Genomic DNA, 17,354 nt, shown 5'->3' with positions numbered 1-17,354 from the left:
GTTAATAAAAATGATACCATGCTCTACTAAGCTATTTGTAGGTTTAAGCTCCTCTTTTAAGTCGGGTGGGACTGTATTTATTTATTTGTGTGGCATACATAACCCTGATTCTCTATTTCTGATAGCTGATGGTTTTGAGTATTGCAAGGCGTGTCCATCACTTACAGGATGCTTTTTCTCTCTGTGGTTCCGGAAGGATTTTATAGAAAGCTAACCATACAGTTACCGATCACATTTAATGTGCTTCTGTCCCTCTGACTCAGTCTTTCTCTCTTTCTCTGTGGTTCTGCCAGTTGTTTCTCATGCGGGCATGTAGAGAATCACTCTGAAGTTTCAGGATGAGAACATGGCGCATTCGTTTACTCCACCAGGACCTAAAAGTTTCCGTAAGTTCACCCGTGAATCTCTTAAGGCCATCGAGAGCCGGATCGCTGAGGAGAACGCCAGGAAGTCCAAGGACAAGCAGGAGAGAAATAAAGAGGATGAATGCAGGAAACCCAACAGCGGCTTGGAGGCCGGGAAAAATCTGCCCTTCATATACGGAGACGTTCCCAGAGGACTGGTGTCCACACCACTGGAGGACCTGGACCAGTTCTACAGCAATCAGGCAGTGAGTTTGGATTTATATTTCTCAACAAAACCATGAGAGTCCACAAAGGTACTGCGAGGGGTCCAACCATCACCCTGAAGACTGAGATTTAAAGTCTTATTTAAATCTAAGAAAATCTGTAAAAGAAAGACATGGAAAGAAACTTTATAGATGTTTTTGAAATTTGAAACATGTAAAATAAAATAAAAAATGTAGTCAAATATAATTTAATAAAACAAAAAGCTATTCGATAATCAAAAGGTCAATAATCACATTTTTCAGCAAATGTTTTCAAATGCAAATTAAGAAGAACTAATCATATTCTATGTTGTTGTTGTTGTGCATGTTTTATTTATATAAATATCATATTAATATAAAGATATAATAATTTATTATATTGTATGTGTGTGTATTTTATGTATTATTGCTGACTGTTTTGTCCATCTTTAATGATTATTATTCATCTTCTTCATCTACCTCTTATTTAGACTTTTATAGTAGTGAACAAAAAAAAAATAATCAGCCGTTTCAACGCCACTCCTGCCTTGTATATCTTCAGTCCCTTCAACCTTCTGAGGAGAATATCAATTAAGATTTTGGTACATTCATATCCTTTTCAACTGCTGAAACATGTCTTGCTGTGATGGTTGGGTCTTATGTTTTTACGTCTTTTTACAGGGTTTTTTCTGCTGGTACATTGTAAAAAAGTTGAGCCAACTTAAAATTTTAAGGCAACCAGCTTCAGCAGATTTTTGAGTTTTCTCAACTTCTTGTTTTAAGTTTATACAACAAAAAGTTGAGAAATTTTCTAGAAATTAAGTTGAGAAAACTAAAAAATCTGCTGAAGTTGAGAACCACTTTAACATTAAATTTTAAATGGATTATCATTTTGCTAGCTAAAGCTCCTTTAAATCTAATTTTACTCCATACTGCAGAAAAAAATCTCATTTCAAGTTTTGTGTATTTCAGATTTGTTCATGATTTTGAGAATGATACCTTAAAAACAGTAGTACTGTAAAATATTATTACAATTTAAAATAACTTTTCTATTTGAATATATTTTAAAATGTAATTTATTTCTGTGATCAAAGCTGAATTTTCAGCATCATTCCTCCAGACTTCAGAGTCATGTGATCCTTCAGAAATCAATATAAAATGCTGATTTGCTGCTCAAGAAACATTTTATTAGCAATTATGAAAACAGTGATGCTTCATATCTGTGTGTAAACCATGCTTTATAGAAAATAGAAAGTTCCAAATAACAGCATATATTTCATTTTTTGTAATACTATAAATGTCTGCACTATAACTTGTGTGTTCTTGATGGCTAAAAGTATTAATTTCTTTTAAATGAATTTTCTTTTGAATCTTTAAAAAAATCAAATAAATAAATCATCTTTCTGACCCCAAACTTTTGAATGGTACTTAGTTCTATCACTTAGTTTCCTTAACTGCAGCTTTCACATTGTTCAGTGTGTTTATAATGTTCACTATACTGGCAAACTGCGCTTTCATGGTCTACTCCCAACCTCCAGACTGGACCAAGAACGTAGAGTGAGTTGATCTCTTTTCTGTTTTTCAAGTATAGTGTAGAAATATTCACCGTGTTTGCTGAGTGCAGTAACTGAGGGTCTTGTTTTTAACAGGTATACCTTCACTGGAATATACACCTTTGAAGCACTCACTAAGATCATTGCTAGGGGTTTCTGTGTTGGACAGTTTACGTTCCTCAGAGACCCGTGGAACTGGTTGGATTTTATGGTTATAGTCATGGCGTAAGTATGCCAAATCTGTTATTTACCCCGGCTACACTGTTATAAGTTATTAGAATCCATTTATTATCATTGCTTAAAGGTGAAGAGTGCCATTTTTTTAAGACTTTTCTGGTTTCCAACTGACCAGCCTTTACAATCGTTCATTAAAATGTAGTTTCTAAAACCACTTTTCTTTTTGGCTCACATCACCAAGACCTCTTGCTTTTCAACTCCTCCGCTGAATCTATCCTACTCTTTTTTTTATATGAAACACCCACTTTCACCATCCAGTTTATCTTTAAAATATGTCTGAAAATGATGACAGAATGTTTATTATTTTTGCAATTCAGTTTGGTGCTGCTAATGGCATAAATCACACTCTTCAACTGTAGTGTTTCATAAAGTGGGTCAAAAATGATCATCTTCAGTTGCTGTCAGCGTGCAATGATAAGACTGCTGCAGATAAAAGTGTCTGGTAAATGACAAAATATAAATGCAAATCTATAGGTAGAAACACATTTCTTTTGAAATGCATTATGAAAGTATTGAATTGATAGTTTATATGTTTAGAGTAAAACATTTAGAGTTCAAAAAACAAACAAAACATTGTAGGGGTTCAAAAACTTTTTTCTTTGCTAAGACTTCTCAAAAACCAGAGAAAGAAAGAAAATAAAATATATATATAGTTTTTATTATATTTTATTTGAAATAAAAATGTATTATTAAAAATTTTATATTTTATATACAATGTTTGTGCACTCATTAAAACGCTTGAATAATGTGACTAAAATACTTCTGTTTATTTATTTTTAATCAGTTATTTAATTCAAATTTTCTTTTAATAATTTTTCATAATTTATAATCTTAAATTATGCATCCTTAACTGATAATTAGTCCATAAAATGCCCATAAAGGCCATTGGCATCTTCAGTGCCCATCAGCTTTATTTGTATCTGTGCATTTGGTCCCACAGGTTTGTTACAGAGTTTATAAACATAGGCAATGTATCAGCTCTCCGCACATTCAGGTGTGCGACGTCTGTGTGACCTTTGAACCCGACTGCAACCCTGTGTCTTGACCTTCCTGTGTGTTGTATGTCTGGCAGTGTTTGATTTCCCACCCTCCATGTTTCAGATATGTAACAGAGTTTGTGGATCTGGGTAGTGTGTCTGCGCTGCGAGCGTTCAGAGTTCTTCGAGCCCTGAAAACTATATCTGTCATCCCAGGTGAGAGCTCAGGGTCACAGATGCTGACACTGCTCTCTTCAAGCATGTCATGTTCTTCTCTAAGTGCTTAGAGACTTTTTATTTTCAAACATTTTCCAGTTTTCTTTTCAGGTGTTCTTGCTTTGATTCGTGATTTGATGGTTGCATGCAAAAAAAAAAAAAAAAGTGATGTCTGATTCACATTGAATAAGTCAATTCTTTTTAATCAGTAGGTCAAAAATTCACATATCTTGAACTTTATAATTTAAGAATGGTTTCTGTCCTTTTTGCTCATGAGTCATAAATCAGTGTGCTGGTTTACTACAAAAGTACTTAAAGGAATAGTTCACCCATAAAATAAAAACTGCAGAAAATGTTCTCACACTCAGGCCATCCAAGATGTAGATGAGTTTTTCTTCATCTAAGCAAATTTTGAGAAATATAGCATTCCATCACTTGCTCACCAATGAATCCTCTGCAGTTAATGGGTGCCGTCCAAACAGCTGATTAAACCATCACAATTATCCACAGAACAATTAATGATGGATTTATTTATTTTTAACAAATGTGCAGCTTTTCACTCTACAAGAGTGACAAGTGTGGATTGCTTGTGGATTATTGTGATGTTTTTATCAGCTGTTTGGACCCTCGTTCTGACGGCACCCATTCAGAGGATCCATTGGTGAGCAAGTGATTGCAATGCAAATTTCTCCAAATCTGTTCCCATGAAGAAACAAACTCATCTACATCTTGGATGGCCTGAGGGTGAGTAAATTTTCAGCAAATGTTCCTTTTCGGGTGAATTATTCCTTTAACAATCACTGTGTTATTGAAATCTGAGCTAGATTTGTTAAGGGCGGTTATATTTGATGTTTTTGTTTCTCCTCTCCTTTTGCGATGACTTTATGTTTCTACTATAGCCATCTTGCATGTTTTTGTGTAGTGACTGTTTAGTTATTATGAGCAGTTATGTGCATGTGATACATGAAATACTATTGTGAACTTAAGCATTCAGAGATTTACTCTTGTAACGCTAAGAGCGTATCAACATGTCAATGTTAAAATTGATATACACACATTCATTCAGGGTCCAAATATAATGTAATGCATTAATTACAAAGTACTGTTACATGATTTAAGTTGAACTGTAAGAATGATAGCCGGACCCTTGCTGAAGTGTTATCGGTGAATCATATTGTCAAATCTGTTGTGACTTGCACATCTTCAAATGGCTAAATTTGGCAAAACAAGGAGTCTTCTCACATGAAGAGGCTCTTGTATGTGATGTCACAATGACCTGCGCCGATTGTCATAACTATAGATGAAAACAACTGTTAAATAATTCCAGAATAAAATATTTGATTTTGAAGTGAATTTTGGACCCTGATTGCATTAGTCTAAAGTTGGAATGTGACAAGGTGTGCTCTGTTTTGCACAGGGCTGAAAACAATTGTTGGAGCTCTGATCCAGTCAGTGAAGAAGCTGTCAGATGTGATGATCTTGACCCTTTTTTGCCTATGCGTCTTTGCTTTGGTCGGACTGCAGCTCTTCATGGGAATTCTAAGACAAAAATGTGTGGTCCAGCCATACAATTACAGCTTAAACGCTTATTTTTTACTTAACAAGACAGAGCAATGTTATGAAAAAGACGACTGCAAGGCATACATTAACAATCAGAGTAAGTGCATTTTCATTGTTTTGCTGAATGGATTCAGAATCTGATGCAGCTTATGTATCAGTACATGTGTGTTTTGTTGTGAAAACTCCCCAATAATCATTCTGCAATTCATTTTAGTGATATTACAAGTAGATGTAGCTGAAAATATGTTAGTGCACAAAATAAAGAAATATGCAGTAAGCGTGCCGATATTAAACTAAGCAAATCCCTTAAATGCTTTCATGCACCCAAAGGCAGTTATTAGAAAACAAAAACTTGAACGATTTATTTGTATGTTTGTTTTTTTACACAACATAGAGAGACAAACTGACAGATTGAATTAAGGCACAAAAAACAATATTGGACCTAGGTTTCATACAAAAATCCATCCAGCCATACACATGCATTCATACATTGATCCATCAATACATCCATACGTTTCGTCAGAATACCACATAAAGGTATATAAATTAGTGACTGTACAACACATATTTACTTTACAGAACACTGAAATCTTATTTAATTGCTGTATGTGACAAGTTATTGCAAATAATAGGTGATATATCAACATCACTTAATCCAGAGGGACCGATAATTTGCATCCTGATGCACAAATTTAATGTGAAGAGATGTTATTGTACACCTGAAAATTGTCATGAAACTGTTGTGATGTGAGGAACGTTTCGATCAGGGCCGGTATAAATCCAGTGAAGAGTGACAGGTCCAATATACTAACTACAATAAAGGCCTGAAGAGGAAATATTGAGAGTGTGTAAGTGATCTGTACATCTGCCAGACAGCCAGCTGTCATCATTCAGCATTATGGACATTTACATTAGCGCCAGCCATGAAAAACCTGTTTGAAAGAAAGAGGAAGAGGAATTCCACCTTAATCATAGGGGGCGAAATATGATATCCATTGGATTATTAGCGGGGATGGGGAAAGCTATCATAGGAGTGAGGTAATCTGGCTTGCTGCTTGCTGAGGACGATGCCTTCCACATGTATCATTATACTGATAGTATACACAAATTCTGCTGGCATTTTGACATTTCACTCATTTGCATGGGGCTTGGCCCTGCTCCATTAAAAAAAACAAAAACATGTCCCATTTAATTTGATGGGTTAGAGAGAGGATGGAAAATGTCAAAAAAAGCATCAACAATTATCTGAATGATGACCATTTTCCTCATTGGTCCATTTTTGACACCAAAAACAATGACTGAAATGATCATGTATTAAGGCTTTTTTGGGGTGCCCCCCAAAAACAAATAAATAAATAAAAAGGACCAACACTGAAAATGGTAATATATTAAAACTGGTCCATTTTTTGCACCAAATTTCTTTATTGTTTTTGGTGCCACAAATGGGCCAATGAAGAAAATGGCCATATATTACTTGACATTTATTGCACCAAAAACAATTAAGAAAGTAATCATATGGTCATTTTTGGTGAAAATAAACAAATAAATAATAACCAATGAAAAATATTAAATACAAAAATGAAGAAAATTGTCATATATTAGAACTGTTTTATTGAAAAAATAAAAAAAATGGTCTTGGTCCATTTTCTGCACCAAAAATAATAAAGAAATTGGTCATATTGTCATTTTAGTTGCGAAAAAAGTACCAGTGAAAAATATTAAAATATAAATGTAAAAACAATAAATGTAAATATGAACCAACCTATAATGTTAACCAAATAAACTCATGGGTTATAGTACAAACCAACTAATACACCTTAGTTTTGTATAAGTTCTATTATGAATAGTATTCTTCTTTTTCCTGTAGGTTATCATTATATCCAATCAGGAGAGAAATATGCTATGATCTGTGGGAAAAGCAGTGATGCTGGGTAAGCAACGTGTATTGAATTATTTCATAAACCTTGGCATTGTCTTCCCTTCAAACATAATTCTCCAAAAGCAGTTGCATGTTACATGGTGAGTTTTTGACAGTCGCTGTCTCACGTGTGCATTTCAGGCAGTGTCCAGAAAACCATGTCTGTATGAAAGCAGGTCCCAATCCAGATTATGGTTACACAAGCTTTGATTCCTTTGGCTGGGCCTTCCTTGCCTTATTCAGACTGATGACTCAAGACTGCTGGGAGAAACTTTACCAACAGGTGCTTTTGCTTTGTTTGTCTACGTAGAGGAAACCAATTTTGTATGATTATAGTTTTTTTGTGGAACACAAAAGATGTTTTGCAGAATCATTTTTTTCTATATGATAAAAGTAGACAAAGTCTAGGGCTGTCAAGCTTCAAAAAGGACAAAATAATTGTGTAATATTGCGGGTGTAAGGAACAGACTGAAAAGTTGTTTTTCCCTGAAAATCTTGCCCTCCATTGTTTTCAAACCTATTGTTTCACGGGAAATGCATGAACATATGAAGTGTGCAGTTTCTTCTGTCTATTTCTGTACAATTTCAATCTGTTCACACAAATCAGTTATTTAATTTAGCATGTAGCCATATAGACTATTATGGTATTTTTGTGTTTTTGTTTTTTTTTGTAATTTATGGAGTCTCCATCCACTTTCATTGTATGGAAAAGAAGATAATCATACAGGATTTACATGAATAGCTTCCTATGTTTATCACAGAGTAATCGTGGACTTTTCTTACAGACTCTTCGCGCCGCAGGAAAAACCTACATGATTTTTTTTGTGCTGGTAATTTTCTTGGGATCTTTCTACCTGGTGAATCTGATCCTGGCTGTGGTTGCCATGGCATATGATGAACAAAATCAAGCCACTATTGATGAGGCTTTGAAGAAAGAGGAGGAGTTTAACGCCATGCTCCAGCAGCTGATGAGACAGGAAGAGGAAGCTCAGGTCTGTTGGGTGTTTTCATTAAAACAGGGTATGAATACCATGCAAATCCTAGTGTATGGCGCCTTCCATGGCAAAGTAATGAGTTTGATTCCCAGGAAATGCATGAATCGCTAACAAAATGTATTCTTTCAAAGCATCCAAATGCATAAATGTAAATGCCGGAAATCTTTACAAACTGTGTAAGTATAATCTGTTGCATGATTGCTTGGCAGGCTGCGGCTGAAGCGTCCAAGTGTGATGGGCTGAGTGGAGAAAAAACAGACTCTTCCTCGGACACCTCCAAACTCAGTTCCAAAAGTGCCAAAGAAAGACGCAATCGCAAAAAAAAGAGACAGCGTCAGGGGGAAGGCGAGAAAGTGGAGGATTCCAACAGGGAGGGAACTGATAGAAAGGCCAGCTTCCGTTTAACAGCTGATGGAAAAATCCGGCTCTCACGTGAACGGATTTACACGTCTCCACATCAGGTTAGAAAAATCTCATCTGCTGTGTGGTTTTATCTGATGCTTACCATAGAAATGCCATTGACTTAAACACAGAAGACAACAGCCATATCAAGAAATGTCTTATTGTTTAAGTGTGCTATAATTACAGTTTTAATTACAGTCAACAACACCTTTGTCTTCATCATCAAGATATTGACCATTTTTGCCACTTTTGTTCTCTCCCGCCATTGCTTGTCCAACTGACCTGTCGCTAAACTCATAATTTTCTTTAAAATGTTTCGATTTAAGTTTTTGTTATTCTTACGTAAGCTGAAATTTTGAATTGCAAAGCATCACGATCTGCTACTTTTCTTTCAAAATTGTTCAACTATGTAGTAAAATGACTAAAAACTGCTATTAAATACACAGATTGAACTTCTAAATATATTTTTTTATACCATATTTTAGGATTATTACTGTAAAATGAACAAATTAAATAAAAAACAGGACTTCCATGAATTTACATTAGAAAAGAGCAAAAACTAAGGACGATAACATTAGCTATGTAAACTATAAAGTTTTAATAATCAAGTCCAATTGTAACGATAACGACACAGAGGAACAAAATGCCTGGAATGATTTTCAGTGTTTTTTTTCCAGCTGATAAACAAAAGCATTAGCAGCCAATTAATTATCATGCACTGGTGTGGATGCTTATATTAGTTATTGTCATAGTTATATATGATAATATGTTCCTAAAGCTGGATTGGCAAATTGGATGTAAATTGGGATTTCTTCCGCCAGTTAGTCAGATTTCGTCCTCATATGCCTTCATTTGTTTGGTAATGTATTTGTAAGGCTTGTTTTTCTCCTCAGTCCCCCCTGAGTTTTCAGGGCTCAATCCTCAGCCCACGTCGGGACAGCAAAGGTAGCGTCTTCAGCTTCCGCGGGCGTGTGCATTCAGAAAACAACTACGCCGATGACGAGCAAAACATGTGTGAGGAGACAGGCAGCAGGAGAAGCTCTTTGTTTCTACCCTCTCGATCCGATCCGCTTTGCAGCACTCATAGCAAAAGCAGCCTGACTCCACGTATACTGTTGCCGTCTAACGGAAAAGCACGGTACATGGTCGACAGCAATGGCATGGTGATAGTGTCAGGTGGAGCGTCTTCACCCAACTCGCCCTCCGGAATGCTGACACCAGAGGTGTCCAGAAAAAGAACAACGTTTGACGACACTTGCGTAAGCACATATGATGCATGTGCTGTTGCTGTGGTGCAATGCAATAATAATTTTCTCTTTATGTAACATAAATCTGTGCACCCTTTTTTGTTTTTTTCTCTTTGCCCTTTTCTTTTTTTGCATTTTTTGCTGACTTTGGGTGGAAATCTGCAGAATTCTGTGGGATGGATTTAAATAAAGAAAGAGCTGCATAAGCAGATGCAATTTTTTTTTTTAAATTGCAGGGAACTTATGAGTGATCAGATTCACTTTCAGCAGAAATCTGCAGAGATTCATGTGGAAGTTCATTGCATGCAGATTCTGTGTGTGAGCCTGCGAATCAGTTTGTGACAATGAACAATTTTAATTGTCTTCCAGGATTACAGCATGTCATCAGCATTGAAAATCTATTTATTTGTCAATTATGTTTTTAGTTATCAATTAATCATATAAAAATATATATATTTTTATTTTTTTATTCAAAAGCGTGTTAAAGCATGCATTTAAAGCATGTTATTGTACATACTGTCAAATTAGTTACATTATGACTTTTAAAATTAAATTGTAACTTTTTACAACTTTTATTAACTTTATATTATATGAAGCATTTCACTGTATTGCATAAACATTTGTAATGTCTTGATGTTCTTAAAGAAATAATAGTGGCGTTTAGCACAAACGAAGACATTCTCAAAGTGGTTAAAATGTCCAGAATGAAATAGCAATGCTTGCAAGGCAGCAAAAGAATTGTGTTAAACTGAAGGAAAATAAAAAAAAATTCCACCAGCCATTTTTATTTTTCCAATTCAAATGTAGAAAAATAATCTATATATAAAATTTGCTTTGCTACTTTTCACTGGATCCCAAAAATCTGAATTTTATCATCAAGAATAAGATGTTATGTTTTGTCATAATTTATTAATTTCTTCCACATTTTTGTGAAATATCAATCTGAGATGTTTTACAGGCTGCATAAAAGAATGATTGATGAATAGCAATATATTGCTGCCTTGCAAACACTAATGAAGCACCATCGTAACATTTGTTGATGTATTTTCTGTTGATCTGATCTCTTTACAGTTTGACACAGATGAAGAATATCGACACCGATGTAATTCAAAGAACTTTTCAAGGGGTTTTCCATATGACGAATTAGCGAGACAGCGAGCTTTGAGCATAGCAAGTGTCAGCAACAACACGACTGACCGTAAGAATGCCAAACACACTTACTGTGGGCCAATCACACCGTTTTGAAATGTGGTTTTTGCTTTGAAAAATGTGCGACTTGGACAGTGGAACGGGGAAAGAAATGCAAAGTCTCGAGATGCATTTTTAAAAACTGCATGTTCTCATAGAAAAACTATTGAAAGTATCACTTAGGAAACTAATAAAAATGCATTCTGTGTGAATGAGCCCTGTACAATAAACTCCACGTGAGGGATATTTGTTAGCTTTTTCTCTGTAATTTTAAGAAATAGTTGAAATTTTTAAATTGTCATCATTTATTCACCCGCATGTTGATATAAAACCTGTATGACTTTTATGCTGCCTTGTAGCACAACATTTTTCAATGTTTTCTCAATACAGAATCAGAATCAGAAAGAGCTTTATTGCCAAGTGTGTTTGCACACACAAGGAATTTGTCTTGGTGTTAGGAGCTTCCAGTACAGAAAGTACAAACATAGTGCAGACAACGTATAATTAAGGTGATAAAGAACACTAATAATGAAGAGAATAGACAATAATTAAGAATAACAATAGTGATAAAGAATAAAAATATACAGAAGTGAGACATGACCATAGACAGATGAAGGTTTGATGAGTTATTTACAGATGTATAGTACCGGGGTGTGTTATGTGTTGTTCATAAGTTGTTCATAAGTTGTGGGCTAAGGCCTGGGGGAAAAAAACTGTTCTTGTGTCTGGCTGTTCTGGTGCTCAGTGATCTGTAGCGCCGGCCACAGGGCAACAGTACAAAGAGAGAGTGAGCTGGGTGTGAGGGGTCCAGAGTGACTTTCTTAGCCCTTTTCCTCACTCTGGAGGTGTAAAGTTCTTGGAGGCTGGGCAGAGGGGCTCTGATAATCCTCTCAGCAGTCCTAACTGTCCGTTGTAGTCTTCTGACTACAGCACAATCATTTATATAAAAAAAGGCTGTCAAGCTTTAAAAAAAATGCAAAGGAACCATAAAAGTGATGCTTGAATTTCAGCACGGGATTGTGGGCATTGTGCATAATTCCTGCTGGTTCAGCGCTTGTAACATGGGATATTCCCGCAAATATTTCAGCGTGAAAGAGACTCAGGACAGATGACAGAATGTAACATTTGAACGTGCTTAAGTCTTACATTTTTTTTTTTTTTTTTTTTTTTTTTTTTTTTTAATTGCGGTTTTTGGCATTTACATGGATAATTTAAAATAACAATAATACAACAAAGAACAAACAAGAGAGCAAAATACAGAGGAGGGGATCACAGACATTATCCACATTTTTCTTGCTGTAAAAATGGGCGCAGCCATTTGTCTATTCTATGGATCTAGCTTCCGGTCTCATCCGCGTCCAGCTATTTTTAGCTGTACAAAACAATTTGTTTTACTGCTTGATGTTGAAAATTGGTGTGTCTTATCATATTATTTTAATGTATTATCTTAATTACGATCACACTGGTTTGTTGTGCAAACAGTTTTACCGTTTACTGCACATTGTTATTCTCCTCGTTATTTACCTATAGTGGCTAATGAACCGGAAGTGTCATCCATAGGCTTGCTTCCGCGTTGAAGAAAAAGGTGGATACATGGAGGGGGGGGGGGTCACTCAACTTCACTTCTATCCTTCCATGCTAGATTTTTTATTCCCAGGGTCTTACCAGTTTAAATATTCAAGTGCAAGATTACGCCAAAGAGAACTCAATTTAGTACTTGCACGCTCTCTGAGAGACTCGCACATAAAGCCGCATCTGAAACAGCATGCGATTACAGAATTAAGTTGTGTTTTGCAACCAAACACATACAAAAAAAGGCCCGTCTTGATGAGTATTTATGTAAACACAGTCCATACTAAACATGGTCGGTATATAGGCTATTAAGTGAATTGTGTTATTTTAGGGAATTAAATAGTTTACTCAGTTTCTGTAGTATTTCTGTATCTGAATAGTACTGTTACACCTACCTGAGAAACTTAAATCACAGTTCATTTCAGTTGTATCTTGTTATTGTATTTGTTTGTCCCATTGCTTGTCATTTATTTGTTCTTATTTTATTACTGACTGTTTACTTGTCTTTTTAAGTAAAAAAAAAATCAATTCAGAGTTTGAAATCAAAGTTCATCTTCCTCCACAATATACATATGAATCAACAACATTATAAACTGCAAAACACAACTACACTGTATGACAAAAAATTTAGGTTTGATGATTTTAGTTTAAAAATATCTAAAAATATATCCTAACTCCCCTCATAAGAGTCACCTTAAGGTGGGAACTTTACGCCCCATTTTCCAAAACGAAATTCAGGCCCTCTGAGGAATAGACTGAAGGTTAATGGTGCTTTTATTGTCGTTTTGAAGTTTGACAGCCTTAGTTTTCATTGACTTTCATAGTGACGCTTTACGCTTTCACAGAAGAAAGATGAACTATTTTTTTTAATGTAGTTCCTGTTTCCTCATTTCTGTTTGCTCCAAATGTTGTCAAAATTCATACAAGTTCAAATACAGCTTTCAGATTGTTGTCTTCGTTTTCTGCAGCGTCGGAGATCTGGAAACAGAAATGTGTGGAGTACTGGTTCGAGTTTGCGGAGCGTTATCTGATATGGGATTGCAGTCCCACATGGCTGAAGATAAAGAAAATTGTCCACATGGTTATGATGGACCCCTTTGCAGATTTGTTTATCACCATTTGCATCGTGATAAACACAGCATTCATGGCCATGGAGTATCACCCCATGGATGCCCCTTATATTAACATGCTTTCCACCGCCAATGTGGTAAGAACTTTTTTAGCAGTATTTTAATGAATATGAAATGCCCTCATATACAATACTGTGAGACTTGTTCTGTTATTCTAGAAAGAGTTACTGTTATTAGTGTGCAACCCCACTACTAATTTAGTACTTCAGATTTATCTATGAAAGTGTTAAAACAGTATTTTAACTTGTAAGAATATAAACCACTTTATTTGTAGTGATGTTTTCTAAATGTTATCAATGAATCCACATTACATACGTAATGATTTTTATTACAAATTTAGTCCATGGACAGCTGTAGTTTTGTAAAACACTTTTAATTGTTGTTAATTAAAAAAAAAAAAAAATGGTCTCCTTACCTACAGATGTACAAAACCACCATGTTTGTAGTTTTTTAACACTTTTTATGCGTGTTTGTAGTTCTAATCAAATATTAGCCTTTAGAGTGTGCATTGATCTGCACTTTGAAATCTAACCGGATGTAGTAGACCATCCGTTAATCTTTGGCATACTTTTTTAAACGTACTATGATTTGGGACATACTAATTCTATTTTCGAATTCTATTTAGGATGCAAATTGGGATGCAGCAACAGTATTTTAACTATGTTTTGCATTTTAATAAGAGTAGGCACCACTTTACTTGAGGTGATGTTTTCTCAGAAATTATTATTAATAAAGGCCAATCTACATTTTAATCACAATTTAGTCAGTAGGTGTCTCTAGGTTTGTAAATAAATAATTATAATAATATTATTATTATGATGTTGCTGTTCATTTAAAAAGCTTGAATTGTCTCCTTGCCTGCAGGTTTTCATAGCCATCTTTACAGCAGAAATGATATTCAAGATCATTGCGTTGGACCCATACATGTACTTTCAGGAAGGCTGGAACATCTTCGACAGCATCATAGTCACGCTGAGTCTTCTGGAACTTTGTTTTCCTGGAATCGGTTTCCTTAGGCCGTTCAGACTGGTAAGAGTATCTCAACTAATGGCTCTGTTCTAAACCCTATATAAAGTCATATAAGAGGCAGCATAGGTGCCCTTTGCTAAGGGCTGTTTCCAATGGTACTATATGAATTGCTGTCTTCAAAGTTACCTTGTCTCGGACAAAATCTAAGGTTGTGTCACAATGAGGCTTGAATTTTCACTTGAACTGCCAATATTTTACTGGCTCTACCTCAAAAAGTATACATTTAGCAGTTCATTTATATATTTATTAGCATATTAAATAATTTTTTGCTTGAGAGAAATTTTGTTTCTCAAGTTTACTTGGGAAATTAACATGCATACATTTTGGGAAGTTGATGTGTTATACTTCAACTAAATCAATTTTACCACCATTTTTCTCAATATTTTATATTATTTATATCTCTATAGTGAACTAATAAATTCATAAAAAAATATAAGTGAGATTTGCTAAAGACTATATTTAACAATGCTATAATTTTTTTAAATAAATATTATAAAATATATATTTTTTTTAAGATTAACTTTAAATCAACATTAGATGACTTCAAAGGTAATCTGAATCTAAAACTACAGGAAATTAGCATATCAGCAGATTCTAATAAATGTAATAAAATAAATCAAATCTATATTGTGCATCTGTACTTGCCCATACTAATCTTTTATGCCCCTTATTGTCACAGCTGAGAGTCTTCAAACTAGCTAAGTCCTGGCCGACTCTGAACATGCTGATCAAGATCATTGGCAACTCACTAGGTGCCTTGAGCAATCTGACGCTTGTGCTGGCCATCATCGTCTTCATCTTCGCTGTGGTGGGCATGCAACTCTTCGGGAAGAGCTACCGAGACTGTGTATGTAAGATCTCTGAGGATTGCACGCTTCCTCGCTGGCACATGAACGATTTCTTCCACTCGTTCCTGATCGTCTTCAGGGTGTTGTGTGGAGAGTGGATCGAGACCATGTGGGACTGCATGCAAGTGTCAGGACTTCCCTTGTGCTTGATTGTGTTCATGATGGTCATGGTGATTGGAAATCTGGTGGTATGTATAGTTACTTTTAATAAATGAACAAACAAAAAAAATCTGAATTGTGTCAACCTGTAGTTGGTTTCTTCCAAATCTTGCAGGTTTTGAACCTGTTCCTCGCTCTGCTGCTCAGCTCATTCAGTGCCGACAACCTCACGGCCCCCGGAGAAGATGCTGAAAAGAACAACCTGCAGATAGCGGTTGGTCGAATCAAGAAAGGTTTTACTGTAGTCAAGCCCTGCCTTCAGAATTTCTTCCGGAGCGGCTGTATAAGAAAGAGGAAGCCAAAAGTGATTTTGAGAAGCTGCAAGGGAATAAATGATAACTCCAACCACACCACACTAGAGCTGGTTAAAAGCACTGGAAGTACGGGCATGGATAGTGACACAGAGGATTTTATCAGCAACCCAAGCTTGACCGTCAGTGTGCCGATCGCTGCTGAGGAGTCTGACTTTGAGTGCCTCAACACTGAGGATTTCAGCAGCCTTTCTTCAGACCTAGAGAATAAAGAGGTAAACTTACAGTTTTCAGCTTTTTTTTCCTTCAATTTTTCAGTTTTAATTTTTTCAAACCTCAGATTGACCAGGGAGATAAGCAGATATGAAGTCCCCTTTACATATACATTTTTAAACCTTGTGCCATTTTCTTTTTTTTTTTCATTTTGGCTGTTAATGCAAACGGAACCAATTTTGTCACAAATGTGTATTTTTATTGTTAGTATTATTCACGCTCATTTCCTTTCATGCCTAAACTAGGTATAAAATATTGCTATACTCAGGACCTTAAAGGGATAGTTCACCCAAAAATGAAAATCACCCCATAATTTACTCATCCTCAAGCCTTCCTAGGCGTTTATGACTTTCCTATTTCAGACAAATACAATCAGAGTTATATATAAAAATGTCCTGGCTCTTCCAAGCTTTATGATAGCAGTGAATGAGTGATATTCAGTAGTCCAATAGACGTTCAATAAACTGCGTCCATCCATTATAAAAAAGTGGTCCACTTGAGGGTGAGTGAATCATGGGGTGATTTTTCATTTTTGGTTGAACTATCCCTTTAAGGGAAAAATGTCCCCTTTGAAACTCATTAAAATAGCAATATGTAACCAATTTTAATGCATCTTTAGTGTAATAGAATAGAGATTTGATTTAATTCTAATATGCTGATTTGCTGCTCAAGTAACATTTCTTATTATTATCAGTGTTGAAAACAGTGCTGCTGTGGGATTTTTTTCTGAACATTTTGATTAAGTTCAAAGGAACAGCATATATTTTAAGTAGAAGTCTTTTGTAATATTAATATTGTAATAAATGTATTTACTCTCACTTTTGCTTAATTTAAAGCATCCTTGGTGAAAAAGGATGTTAATTTCTTTTATTAGAAAAATCGTACTGACCCCAAACTTTGGAACGGTAGGGTATTATGTAAGAGTTAGCATTTCTGACATTTAGTTTCTGACAACTAAAGCATTGATACATTACATAATTCAGTTTTTTTGAGTATGGTTTGCATCCCTTCTCTATGAATATTCCCTCAGTATAAAATGTTATTAGGGTTTAGAAGAGCTTGTATTTGGGAAAAGAAGTGAGATACCAATTTGTAATGTACTGAATAAATAATGGCATATTGTTCATTTGAACCAGGTGAGCAAATTATGTGAGCGATATCTGACATGGCACTTAAATGAGGGGAATTATCAACATTTTTCTTTAGACTCCAA

The 17,354-nt window shown here is 35.3% G+C and overlaps 1 protein-coding gene across 1 annotated transcript in view; it reads left to right on the top strand.

The window, feature by feature from the left end:
* Nucleotides 1–346: 346 nt before the first annotated feature.
* The window catches only part of LOC306877451 (sodium channel protein type 2 subunit alpha-like), a gene marked incomplete at both ends in the record, with an annotated part of 31,420 nt that continues 14,412 nt past the window's right edge, over nucleotides 347–17,354 (top strand). The window contains 16 exons of the mRNA XM_079429220.1: nucleotides 347–610; nucleotides 1,078–1,229; nucleotides 2,063–2,143; nucleotides 2,236–2,364; nucleotides 3,478–3,569; nucleotides 4,987–5,226; nucleotides 6,997–7,060; nucleotides 7,189–7,330; nucleotides 7,833–8,039; nucleotides 8,252–8,503; nucleotides 9,338–9,703; nucleotides 10,763–10,889; nucleotides 13,420–13,658; nucleotides 14,446–14,610; nucleotides 15,290–15,646; nucleotides 15,733–16,143. Of these exons, the coding sequence (XP_079285346.1) occupies nucleotides 347–610; nucleotides 1,078–1,229; nucleotides 2,063–2,143; nucleotides 2,236–2,364; nucleotides 3,478–3,569; nucleotides 4,987–5,226; nucleotides 6,997–7,060; nucleotides 7,189–7,330; nucleotides 7,833–8,039; nucleotides 8,252–8,503; nucleotides 9,338–9,703; nucleotides 10,763–10,889; nucleotides 13,420–13,658; nucleotides 14,446–14,610; nucleotides 15,290–15,646; nucleotides 15,733–16,143 (3,288 nt within the window). The remainder of the gene's footprint in view (nucleotides 611–1,077; nucleotides 1,230–2,062; nucleotides 2,144–2,235; nucleotides 2,365–3,477; nucleotides 3,570–4,986; nucleotides 5,227–6,996; nucleotides 7,061–7,188; nucleotides 7,331–7,832; nucleotides 8,040–8,251; nucleotides 8,504–9,337; nucleotides 9,704–10,762; nucleotides 10,890–13,419; nucleotides 13,659–14,445; nucleotides 14,611–15,289; nucleotides 15,647–15,732; nucleotides 16,144–17,354) is intronic.

The sequence above is a fragment of the Barbus barbus genome (assembly GCF_936440315.1).
Source record: "Barbus barbus genome assembly, chromosome: 11".
Classification (NCBI taxonomy): domain Eukaryota; kingdom Metazoa; phylum Chordata; class Actinopteri; order Cypriniformes; family Cyprinidae; genus Barbus; species Barbus barbus.
Note: the sequence above shows the minus strand (reverse complement) of the source record. Positions and strands in the feature narration are given on the sequence as shown.